The sequence below is a fragment of the Psittacula echo genome, assembly GCF_963264785.1.
Source record: "Psittacula echo genome assembly, chromosome: 1".
In the NCBI taxonomy this organism is placed as follows: domain Eukaryota; kingdom Metazoa; phylum Chordata; class Aves; order Psittaciformes; family Psittacidae; genus Psittacula; species Psittacula echo.
This window is the reverse complement of record NC_137735.1, coordinates 9,656,026-9,669,497: the sequence shown is the minus strand read 5'-3', so window position 1 is coordinate 9,669,497 and position 13,472 is coordinate 9,656,026. Positions and strand designations below refer to the sequence as shown.

The 13,472-nt window shown below is 41.9% G+C and overlaps 1 protein-coding gene across 9 annotated transcripts in view; it reads right to left on the bottom strand.

Annotated features, from left to right (window-relative positions):
* The window catches only part of FAM193A (family with sequence similarity 193 member A), a 127,974-nt gene extending 115,184 nt beyond the window's left edge, over positions 1-12,790 (bottom strand). For all 9 annotated transcript variants that reach the window (XR_013957123.1, XR_013957124.1, XR_013957125.1 and 6 more), the window contains exon 1: positions 12,293-12,790. Coding sequence is in view for 3 of the 9 variants with exons in the window: in XM_080620436.1 (XP_080476562.1) it covers positions 12,293-12,559 (267 nt within the window). In the remaining 6 variants the exon portion in view is untranslated. The remainder of the gene's footprint in view (positions 1-12,292) is intronic.
* Between the last annotated feature and the right edge of the window lie 682 nt (positions 12,791-13,472).

The window sequence follows — 13,472 nt, the reverse complement described above, 5'->3', positions numbered from 1 at the left end:
ATGAAGACAAGGACACTAAAAATTTACTAGTCATAACTACAAAGCCCTGAAAGCATTGATAAAGGCAGAGTCCACTGCAACAACTTCTTTAGCCAATCATGAGTTAATACAAACACTAAAAATCCCCTTTGCATGTAGCTTCAGAAAGTTAAATTATTCAAGCAAACTATACAAAAGAATGTATTTGCAGCAGAAGTGTCACATTTAGGACAATGGAAGTAAAATAAAACAGTGAAGACTGACTTCCTGCTACAAGAAGGAAGTACATGAGTCAAACCATAGAAAATCATTTCTCTTCAGAAGAATTCATCCCTAATGTGGGAAAACAATTAAAATACAAAAATACAATTATTTGGGAATGATTTTTTAATATTAGGGCAATCAGATCAAGTATCCTCATATTATGTAACACTGCATACTATGTATCAGCCATTTCACCAAGCCAAGACTTCATGGAAAAAGCAGATGTTGGCTTTCAAGATAATCACAAATATTAACAGAAGTGGGAATAACTTTAAAAGATATTTTTAGTGTCTTCAGTATAAGGCAGGTCTAGCACTGCTTAGGATCCCTTAGGCTTTAAGAGAAAATAGATACGGACCACTACAGGATTTCACTGCTGAGTTGTCAAATCGCCAGAAATACTTATTGATTGTGAGGCTGAGACAACCTCACTAACAGGTAACATCCTTAGGTGCAACCTGATGACTCCGGTTTGTTTCAAAACTGCCTTCAAACTTACACTTCTGCATCCTTAGTCACAAGCCAAGCACTCATTCCGGCTCCTACTGAAAGCTGTTCTTGCACTTAAGGAAGAAATTCCCACAGGCCATTACTAGTCATGTTTTAACACAGTCCTGGGGATCAGAACAACCCCTATACCTTACACTTCCACTAGATTTTTCACCTGATTAAAAATGAAAGTATAAGCTCAAAATTACTTTCAATATTGACAAAACATATTTCTCTTGATTCTTCTTATGAAGACATCAGATACAGCCATGAAGCTTAACAAAAAAAAACATGCAACAAGCAGTCTAAATAATATTCAAAGTATGTGTGATTAAGTGTCATGATTTCCCCATGGTTCTAAAAAGCAGAAAGCTGGGTTGCCAATGACAGCACTTCTGAAAACATTAAATAATAATTAATATTTAACTTAGGTACTATGCAATGCTCCTCAGTACAAAGTTCCTCCTCCTCCTACATAAAGTTTCAAATCTATAGCTAAGTGGAGGATACTGTACAAGTACGGGAGCCTGTTTTCAGGAGAGAGAAAAAAATCATTATTTTCTTTCCACTGAATGAATAAGAATCTTTTATTTAAGCAATATATACCTGAAAATCATGGAAGTTTAATTTTGTCCACGTTTAATCACACAGTTCAGACTTTTAGCCAGTTAAGACACTAACAAAAAAAAAAAACCCAAAATAAAAATACCCCAAATAAACCCTTCCAAACCACTCAGCTTTAGTCTGCTACTGCCTCAAATCACAGCAGACACCACTAGAATTCCCTCCAGACTCCCTGAAAAGAAGCAGAGAATGGTAGTATAGTAGTGATGAATCTTGGGAGTAACCACGAGAAAGCAGTCAAGATAAAATAAAGATGATCACACAGCTAAACTGCAAAGTTGCTTCTGACAGTAAAGGAGTGTTATACCTTTTGCTGAGTGACAAAGTAAAACCTTAATTCATCTGAAGCCTATTCCAGTGAAGATCTGGTTTCAACTACACATTATCTATGGCCACATAGATAACTTATGGCCATTAACATAAAGTGGTGAAAAACTCCCAGTGAACCCCAGCTAAACCACTAACTTGTCATCTGTTGCGGCAGCACCTTATTGAAGATAAGCAGCCTGGAAGCATTATGGCAATTAAGAAATCTTTTGGTCATTAATTCCAGCACCAATTAAACACTAAAGGCTGACAGAACTGTCCTGTGCCTCAGGATTGCCTTTCAAAACAAACTCTTCTGTTCCCTATGACTAGGTTCACTACAAGACCCAGCGTGGTGAAGAACCTTGAAACACTTACTCAGGTACTTTTGTCCAAGAGCCTCAACACATATGTACCTGTTCTCCTAATCCAAACAAAATGTACATCCACGCATACAAGGTATTCACTTCATGCCTACACTTATATAACAACCTCATTAATCCATATTCAAAAATGCCATGTTTTCAAAAGCTTGGATACACGCACACACACGTATGAGCATGCACACGCATATTCTCAGTCACGCATGACAGTGCCTCTGGGCTTGTGCCAGTCAACATCAGGGTTATCCAAATTCAGAGCCTCGCATCCATCTCTGAGAAACACTCCCTACAACAAGTTTGAAACAGCCAACTATTGGGCTTTATATGGTTATAGAGCTTGAAAGAGGTTCGGTAACCTCTTGCAATATTCACAAGCTAACCAAAGTCTGTCTATGAAAACACGTTAACTCAAGCTACTGTTAAATCACACTTGGGTTTGTTGCATGTAAATCAATGGAAAAAAACCCACTTAATATTAGAAAACAGCTGAACTACCCTTGTGAACAGTTCAGTGGTAGCACTTGCTTCTCAGCTGTGGATGAGTTCTGCTCCGCAAGCTACAGCCCCTATTTCTGTATACAGAAAACCCATCACTATCGCCCCCAAAAAACAAAACAAACCAACCAGACAAACAAAAAACCCTCACAAACACACACAGAGGACCATTTTATTTTAAAAGCAAAATTACTTTAGTCTCAAAACCAATCCAAAAGTTTGCAGTGCCCACAATTAGTGTACTGGCTCCAATCACATCGACATACAGCTGTTTGCACTAGTTCTCTCTCTGTGAGAAAACCTCTAAGAGAAGTGGGTAGCAGAGAGCATTCAAGTCAGGCACCCCTGCCTAAAGCCACTTCGTTCCTTTGTAATGAACTGTCATTGATGCAGTCTGACAACAGAAAGCTTAGAGCAGAACAGGAGTCGAGGTAGATCCTTACAGCACTTTCAAGAACATTATGTGTACATCACATTTAATAGTTTCCAACAGATTTCAGCACTACCCACAATGGGATAGGCCCTAATAAAGAAATACATAGATTTTAAAGTGTCATGGCTTGCATTAATAGACATCAATAGATGTAAGATTCAAATGACAGCCTTCTTTTCTTTCCCTCACCTTACAATGCCGATGGAACTGTTTGTTTTAGATGCCACTAATGACAGACACTGAAAACTTATGAAGGACATGACCAAAACTTATTAGTCAAGTTAAAAAAAAAAAAAAAAAGGGTTACATAATGTCATGCCCATGGAAGGGGGGTTGGAACTGGATGATCTTAAGGTCCTTTCCAACCCTAACTATTCTATGATTCTATGCTCAGTTTGTTTGTCAAAGTGCCTGTCTTTCATTAACTTACTTTCCCATTTCAAAAGGCTAAGCATATTTCCTTAACACCAATAATGCTTGGTCTTTTACAGCTTTTTCTCCCCTTATCCACATTAACTCATCTCCTATATCCTCCAAGAAAAAAGCATTTCAGTCTTATTCTATTCCTCTGAAGACCTCATCCTTATTTGCTGACCACAGGCTTGTCTTAACTTACCAGATCAGTAACTGTGCCCTGTTTCTTCTAACAGATGGAGAGAATAAAAGTAGACCAAAGACAAGCAGTCCATGAGAAAGCAGTACTTGGCTACATACAAAGTACACCCAGGTGCTGTTTCAGGGTCTTGCTCACATGTTGGTCCAGTTAGTAAATACCCAGGTTTATAACTCCTAAGTAGTTGGTGGTGGTACAGGAAGAACATTTGATGGACATGGCTGAACACTAATTCCGAGTTATTATGCACCAGCTCTAGCTGAAGCAAGACAGCCATGCCAGCACACACCCGTGTTAAGTCCACCATGAATCCAGATCATATATTAGCTTAAATGACCAATTTTAGATGAAAGCTGGCTCAGAAGATGGATGGTCCTAACACAACATGCCACATGCATTTGTCCCTCTTCCCAACAGTTTTCTGAGTGCTATAACTAAATGAGTTTCCCATTACTGTAAACCTCCTTTAGCTTCTGATGCTGTACAGGAACACGCCTACCTCTACCCTTTACTGTACAACACCCTCTTTTGGGAATAAGTTCAGCAGTTAACGCTGCTATGCTTGCAGATTTCCTAAACAAGACCTTAAGGGGGAGGTAAAAGGATAACTGCACAAAAACTCCTCTTAATTATTTCACTGCTGTCCACAGAAGTCTAAATACTTAGAAGCCTTAGCATAGAATTCACTTGCCAGTGTTCACCTTCCTAACTCAGAAAACTACAGACAGTTATGGGCCCATGGAGCCCTTTAGATTTTTACAGGTCAAGTATTGGTTTTACTCACTATAGCGAACATACTAACCGTATAATATTTAATATCAGTCACTACAGCTCTATATGATAGTGGTACGTATATTTTTGCACAATCTTTAGAAAGCTTACCTCTTCAGCATATTCACAGATTTGGGACATAAATCAACCACTGCCCAGTTCTCTACACTGGCTGGTTTTAAGCAGAGCAGCTGTTACTTCCAAAAAGAGCAACAACTGACTTACAGATCAAAGTGAGCAAAGCTGACACTGCAATGCAAACTATGACTAAACTAACACTTCTGACACCTAGGCATAATTAGGAGCTAGAAGAATAAAGATGGACATGTGAAAATTTAGATCCAGTACAGCGAAGTCCCCTAGGCTGCCAGCTGGACACTTGTATCCTGCCTGCTAACTTTTCCTGCAGAAGACAAGGAACAGCTATTTAGAGCAGCAAACACTGCCCCACCAGCTGATCACATCCTCCATATGTTCACAGCTCAACACAGATCGCTGAACTGCTGCCAAAGCAGTTAAAAAAATAAAATTAAATCCCCAGCTTTTCCTAAGAGCAATTGCCAGCCATGGGCACTCCCTGACATTAGTCCTTGCTGACTATCGCAGCACAGGGCTCCTGCCTCTGCCTCGCCACACCACCAGCAATCCACTTCCACAGCCACCTTCTAAAACAAGTAGAAGATGAGACCATAAGAGAATCCCTAAAACGCTGACGCTGCGGCAGACAAGTCTGCTCTAGATCAAGGCGCTCCAAAACTCTGGGACTTCAAAACACTGACTTCCGCAACCCTGTAAAAACTTAATTATTTATCTGGATGATTGTGGTCTCATGTTTTTGAAGTTGCCTTCAGAAGTAAACACTTGACAAAGCTACTTCAAACCAGTTCAATAGATCAGTGTGTTAAAGGATGACTTCTGTGAAGAGCTACTGCACATGAGACCTTACCTTCGTGACATTTTACCTAAGTAACACTACACAGGCATTTGTAGAGTATTCTGTTCAATTTCTCTAGGCCTGAGAAGAGACGCTACCTCACAGTATCTTACAGAAATACCCAGAGCTTTTCTTCTGAGAAATGCACAATGGAGTCAATCTTTCATTTCCTCCCTATAAATGAGCAAAGTTACTCCTTGAGTTTTAAGAAATGACACAGGGGGCCACTCCTCTCAACTCTTCTGAGCTTCAGCTTTCAGCTGGTTTCTTTATGATTAAAAGGAAGAAGCCACAACTGAATAGGCAAGTAGAAGCTAAGCACGGCCTCATACAGAAATTTTTAGTACTATCCAACTCCGGGCATTCAGCTTGTACAAAAGACCTTTAGAACTTCATTTTAGGAAGAGTGGAGAGATATGACCACTCTACAGAGCGGTAGAACAGGAGTGCCTCCCTCTCAGATGTCTGAGTGTCTTCTATCATCACTAAGAATTTTGAGATGGAGAGAACTACATCTGCCTCTTGTGCAACACATGGTAAGTTGATTATTTAAGAACATGGTTAAAGTTCACACTCAAAAAAGTTTCTCTCCAGCACTATCACTGGTCCAACTCGAACAACTTCAGTTCAACAGCCTCAAACAAGCTCACAAGCAGCCCCACTGATTTTTTCCCTAAAATCCACTTCATAAACCAGTGTTCAGACTAACTTCTGCACCGCTACAGCTGTACGCTCTGTGATAAAAAAAAAAAAAAAATAGAAAGAAAATATATACTTCAAGAAAATTACCATGTTGCTCAGACCTATTTTTAAGAACGTTCCTGGTGTGTTTCCTCACATGGGTAGGAGGTAAAGGTCAATAATGTCATAGGCTGCCTTGAATTTTTACAATATAAAATTAAGTAACTCATGTCAAAAAAATAATGCCATATTTATTCTACTGCATTCTCAGACAAGTCTCAATTTGGACAGTTCCCATAATAACATTAAGAGCAGCATCATAAATGTCATGTCCCAGCTGAACTCATTTGCAACACAAGAAATTCTGAACTTGTAGATAAGTTCTCTTTCTCTGCTCATATCCTCAACTGCAGCATTCTTCTATCCATTCAACTTAATTTGTTCCTTCTGTTTAATTATCCTAGGAAAATTTCACATATTGAATACTCTTTTTCAAAACAAAGCAGTCCAAAGCTATCTCAGTCGCTATTAAAATAGAAGTTATGACAAGACAGGAAAATGTAGGAACTGTTTTCATTACCTTAATAAAATGGGATACATGACCTCCTTTCCCACCAGGGAAGGAGCACAAACAAATATTAAATCTTCCTCAATTACCCAGATCCATACAAACCTGAAACACTGCCTAGCACATCCATGAAGCCTTTCACATCCTAAGCAAAGCAAGTTCAGTTCCCAGTTACCTCTCCTAGTAACTTCTCCACAACACATCTTCAGCAGACCTGTATTTGTTAAGGAGCACACTCACTACACATACGTAAGGGACTAAACATTAGTCTTGTAAGCATCAAACACCAGCACATCCACTCAGCATTCCTTGCCAGACAAGGGGAAGAGAATAAGCCTGGATTCCTTCCTGACACAGGCTGTGTAAGAAAGGATCTGAGGGCTCCCCTCAAGGTGGGATATGACTAGAAAGGATAAATGCCATAACCAAAATACAGTGATATTAAATTAAATACCAGATGAAGCTTCAGGTATTCCTTTGCCATCAAAAAGAAGCAGGATAAGAACTATACAAGAAGCCTGAACATTCTCATCAATGTGAGAATTTTCACACATTTCACATGTTTCAGAACTCTCTTTACATATTAATCTAGTTCCAATCAACAGGGTTTCGTCTTCTCAGTCAGGAAACAGAAGTGTTGAGGGGAAGGGAGTCACTGTGATTTTTAGAGCAAAATATTTATCTCTCTCCCATTCTCTCTCAACCATTTTGCAACCAATGCAGCAAGGGGAAAAAAAAAAAAAAAAAAAAACAAAACAAAACAAATTCTTTGCCTTCACACCAAATCAAGTATTTCATAGCAAAGCCATAAGAGGATATTTTGCTAATGCAGATCAGACACCGCTGAACCAAACGCCATTTTTTTGAATGCACTTTTCACATGTTTTATTTAACAATTCATAAACGATTATTCTCATTATCAATTGACCATGGTATAGCAGGTGCAGGAGGCAGGGAGAAATGGAGCACTCAAGGATTGGATATACATCAAGGTCATGACACAGGCACACACTTCCCAGGAGCAGTATTACAAGATCTGAAGGCACCACTAACACAGTGCCTGTGGTCTCAACTCTATTAGCTGAAAAATACTTTAACTGATCATGGGAAGAAGTAAGAAAGAGCTATTAATGTGAATGTTATGCAATTATTAAGCTTGGTTTAAAGTTTGAAATGTTCTGGGTACATTCATTTAAATCACAATAGATTCTCTTCCTAAATTAGTGAGTTAACTCAACCATACCACCTAAACCCAGTCCTAACAGCTTCAGCCCATTCTGTTACATCTCCTTTTATTAAAAAGCCAAGCAGAGCATAAGTTCTTCAGGGAAGGGACTGCATGTCTGTTTAAAAACAAGAAAGACTGAATTGCATTTAGTAAGAGGAATAAATGTGTTACTGGACTGTCAAAAAGACTTATTTTTCACCAAGTGTTTAGACATACCTGCTTCCTCAGCCTCGACAGTAGAAGTTAGAAAAGTATTTTAAGTATTGGAATTTATCTAATTTACCTGAGCCTTAACAAAAATTGGCTAAAGGTTGCTTTTGGAGAGGAGGAGGCCCTATAAAAGTACTACGGAAGTACAAAAGCTAGCTGTTTGCTGAAATTCTGAGTTCCTGACAAAGCTCTGCTTTTGAACACTCTTTCTTTTGGATATTTGAATCATGGAGGGGGAAGAGAAGAAAGGAAAAAACTTAAACAACAAATCAAGCACAGATATCACTAAAATGTAATGAACTACAAAGCTGCTGAAAAAAATTGGTCTAAAAGGTAGCAATGTATGGTCTGCTATGTATAGAATCTCTGTTTAGAAAGGAGTATCTCATAATAAATAATCCAGTGAAATATTTTAGGACAATTCTGAAACATACAGTTCTCAACTGTAAGGAGAGCTAATACATTAGTACACTTGACAGACAATACTTTGAAAAAAAAAAAAAAAACAAGTGAGAGAATTGTAAAATGGCTACTAAATTATTCCCCTTAATAACACAACACCAGTCAGGCCTGTAACAAAAACTACTACTGTAGCTGATCAGCCACTGACACACAACTCTTCACTCCAAAGCACCTAAACATGTTAAGCAACAGCCAATTTTACTACAGTATATGAGTTATGCAGTGATTGATAATCAAATGCATCTCACTGCATCAATAAGCCAACCATCAGTCAAAAAGTGATGGGATCAAGTTATGAAGACCTGATGCAATGCATCACTGACTAAAAAAACCCCAAAATAACAAAAAAAACCAAAAACCACACAACACAAAATACCCCAAACAAACCCCCCCCACAAAAACCCCAAAACACCACAACAGAAAGCAAGACCTGTTTGTTTAAATATATACATTAAACTTCAAAATATTTATTTTATTGTTACAAATGACTTATTTAAAGGATACTTGACTCTTCATAACATTGCTGTGAACAGTTCTGTAAGGACAAAAATAAAACTAGGCAAGTCCTGCAGTAACACCACACAACTAAATTAATTAGTTTCCAATTCCAGTTAAAGTTGAAGCAGTTACAGGTTTCCAAAACCAAGATATTCCCTTGCACTGAAACACTGCCAAAGCATCCTTAATTTCACTATCATTCTAAAACATCTGACAGTGCTAGAGAGGATGAATCTGGATGCTATAAAGCATCTGCATGGGGCAATATAGCTTCCAGGAAGATTTCCATTAGGAGTTGCCCACTTGCATCCCAGAACAAGACTCAACATGCACTCTGATGCACAACTTAGCCTAAAGTCTTAAAAAAACTTCAGATAAGATATGTAAAATCCTCAAAGTATATTTGTTAGCTCTAAGAGGCTTAGCTAGAACTTCAATACTGGCACGTGTGCTTTTAGTTTCAACCATAAATACAGCCATCTTAAAACTCTGTTCAACCTGTTGTTTAAAGCATGTTGAAAGTATACCTGATGCTGGGCAATTATCAACACACAAGAATGCAAAGTGCAAACAGTATTATTCCTTAAACATCTTCTTTCATTCTCTTTTAGACAAGTTTTGGAAAAGCATCTAATAGAACATTAGTAGAAGAAGGATGTGACCACTACATCCAGACTGGATGCCCTAAAACCAGGGAAGCGACAAAAGCTGGAAACAGAGAGCATGGTAACAATTAGAGAACATGGTGCTGTGCCGCAAATATTAAATTCATGGGGGTTTTATATTTTGTATTTTCAGAGATTAAAAATACAGATTTGTCCAGCAGAGAATTGGCTGATGAGGTCTCCCACCCACTAACAGGAACTTTACAATATTCTGTGTAAGATTAAAGTAAAGCAACTCTGGTTACTACTTTACAGCTATTAATGCGTTGCTTACTCTCCATCCAGCCAAAATAAATAATGCACCTAATTTAGAAGTGATCAGCCATGTAAAATACACAGTTTTCTTTCTCAACTTCATCCAGAAACAACTCTTTGAGTCTTTCACTCAAAGAACCAAGTCTTGTTTTGACCACATACCCTTAACTAGCAAATTATTAACCATTAAGGAGATCCCATTTTCATGTAAGTAACAGTCATGTAATGATGCTTTAAGATTTCATCTTTGCTTTCATCTTTCAAACAAGATTATCAGTTAACTTTTAAGCACTGGCAACTTTCATATGTCACCACTGCTGGAAAGGTATTGAAAATGTCAAGAAAAAGGTCACTGAAACCAGTATGGAGAAAGTAACACCAACTTTAAAGGACTATTACAGAGTGTAAGCATTTACCTTGCAGAAACTGAGCACAGGGATTTATCTATCCTCAAAATCTAATTCTATCATGTTTATCATTTGATTAAGTAAGTTGGAGGTTTATTCCATCTTAACTAACTTCTTAATTCTCCATCTATCCATCAGTCTTCAGAATCACCTGTACCACACTCAAGTGAAATGGAAACATTTAACAAATCCCAAACACATTAAGAGCACAAGCAAAAAAGATCAATTAAGACAAAGTTAAAAATGTATTCAAAATAACATATTGTGCATGCTTATGAGAGTATGAATAATATACCAGTACATGTAATTTCCCAGAAATTTGATACTGTAATACTGTATTTAATTTTGGAGACATGACTTATGCTTTCTAAGTGCAGACTCAGGAAGACTGAGAAATTTTATTAGGTGCTACCTAGTGTGAAAGAAAGAAGAAACAGGAAATAAGGAGACAAGCAGTGATGGTGCCCTTCAAAGATGAATTTCTGATAGAGTGTGATCAGGTTAGAACTAAACTCCCAGGCTACACCTAACCATAAGATACAAACATCAAAATATAAAAATAGTGGAGACTTCACTATATCAATCATATCAATGTCCCATTCTGCATATCACTCCACTGCTTGTCTTACTTCCCTTGGCATTATCATGTTTATCCCGAGGAACCTGGACCTCTAAAAGCCTAAGATGTAAAACAAGATCCATCTTCCTGCAAAAGGTTTAACCAGGAGACAGTTTAGTGATGACTTAAAAAGTTACAAAAATAAAAACTGGCACACCTCTTCACCATTATGCACATTGTTCTTCTGGATACTTGGATCACGTAAGGACTACTGTCCCAGAAGGAAATTATGCCTGAAGTAAGTGTCAGATTAGAAGACATACACAGAAATGGTTAATCTACGGCACTGCAGATTTCGGGTAACCAAGTATGAGACAGTAGAAAGACAAGTTGTAAAGACCAGGCGAAACAAAAAAAAAAAAAAACCTACAATTATCAAATTGCTTGTTGACCTATCAAAATAGGCACAAAATTACATGGAGAACAAAACAAAAAAAAGCCCAGCCATTTTTTACATCGTATTTCAGACGCTTTAAAACACAGAAGCCATTTCTTCTATTTCCCTCTCACGTGCACAAGTTTCCGAGAGCGTGAGAGGAAACAGAGCAGGCTGTATGACATACACGTGGAAGTCTGAAGATGCTGTCAGCAGGAAACGCTTTTGTAAATATGATGCCTAAATGCAAGCTTTGCACAGATAACAAAAAAACTGAGGTAACCTTTGTGAGAGAAAGGAACATAAACTCATTTACTCTTCTGTCCCTGGAGCCAGCAGGATACCTGTCTAAAGGCCTAATCCCTAAGCAATTTTTCATTAAAAAAAAGACTAATTAAACCACACAATCTGCTCCCAATAAATTTCACCATATTATGAAAGAACGTAACAGATCTAAATTATTCTGAGGCACCAGAGTGCAAACCACAGCCTGAGCTATAATGAACCTCTTATGTTTAATGAACTTGTCTAGTGCAAAAAGGGTTCAATATTAATGGAAATAGGGGGAAAAAAAAGATACACAAAGCTGTATTTCTGCCTTTTCAAGGCCTGCCCACCTATTTGTTACACCTCTCTCAGCAAGGTGGGGCCCGAGTCCTAAGACCCCCGGGGATGGGGACCCTGGAGCTGGCTCCTGCCGGGATTTCAGGAGAAGCCCCAGGACGACACGGCCCCGAGCAGCCGGCGCTGCCCTTCCCCCACAAAGGGTGGGAAGCGGCGGACACTGCCCAGCCCCACCGCCCCGCCACACCGCGGTCCCCCGCCACTGCCAGGGGCCCAGCACTCGCCTCCCCCGCCCGCCGAGGCCCCGGGGCCCGCACCCACCGATAAGGGCTGTGGGAGGGAGCGAATGGTGTGGCGGCAGCCCCCCACCCCCCTCCCGGCTACCTCCGCCGCCCGCGTGGGTGTGTGCCGGGCCCGCCGCAGCGGGATGTCACCGCCGCCCGCCCCGGCCCCGTTCCCCCCCCTCACCTCACTGTGTCCCGCCGCGGCCCCAGCGCCGCCCAGGGCTCCGTTGCCGGCGGCCGGCGCTGTCAGCAGGCCGCCCACCGCGCTCGGCGAGGCGGCGGCCGCCTGGGTCGCAGCCCTCAGAGGGGCCGCTCCCGCCGACGCCCCGGCCTTGCTCAGGCCGCCGGCACCTCCGCCGCCGCTGGGGCCCTGCCCGCCGGTGCTGCTGAGGCCGCCGCCTCGCTTGTTCTTCCGGCGCTTGGCTCCGCGTTTGGCGTCGGCCGGACTCATCGTGCCTGACACTCGGGCAAGGGAGGAGGGAGCGGGGAGGGGAAGGAGGGGAAGGAGCGCGGGGCCGCCGAGAGCGCCCGGGAGCGGAGGGGACGGGCAGGGCCGGGGCACGGTCCACCCCGGACGTCTCGGAGCGGAGCGCACCGACTGTCACTGCAACGGGGACTCCTTCGGCCCCAGCGCCGCTGACCAGAGTTACCGTCCAATATGGCGGACACAAGGGGAAAGTGATCCCCCTTTACGTCGGGGGGCTCCCCCTTGCGCTGACGGGAACCCGCGCCGCGGAGCATGCTGGGATGGGCAGTTCTCGCACGCCACACAACCCTTCGCTCCTACGGCAGAAGGAACTACAACTCCTGTCGTTCACTGCGAGGCCTGCTCAGGCGCGGCCGGTGAGCTCATCCGTCCCCGCGCCGCAAGCTGGGAATTGTAGTCCTCTTTGGCGCCGTTACCCTCGCCGGCCGGCGTTCCACCCCGGTCAAGGGACTACACCGCCGCCCGGGAGCCGGCGAACACCACGTGACGCCCGTCGTCGCACGTTAAAGGGGCCGCAGCTGCCGTAGAGGGGTGAGGCAGCGGGAGTCCCTTTCGTCAGATCAGTGGCTGGGCTGCGGCCCCTTCCGCGGAGACAAGCCGCTCTGACAGGACACAGCCCTTCGATGTGGGGCTGCTTGGCTGTTGCTCCCTGTGACTGGCTTTGCCCCGCACCAAAGCCTTCAGCACGCCACCAGCTGGGCAAGGCAGGCTCAAAATGGGGGGTGACACCCTTCAGGCTGGTGGCTGAGGGCACTGAAGTGCCCTGAGGCCATTGGATGCTCCTTCTGCCCGGAGGAATGAGCTCTTCCCAAAAGAGGATCTCTTGTAGGTGAACTGCCATAAAACACAGCAGCCGGGCTGCTACTCCCCCCACCAT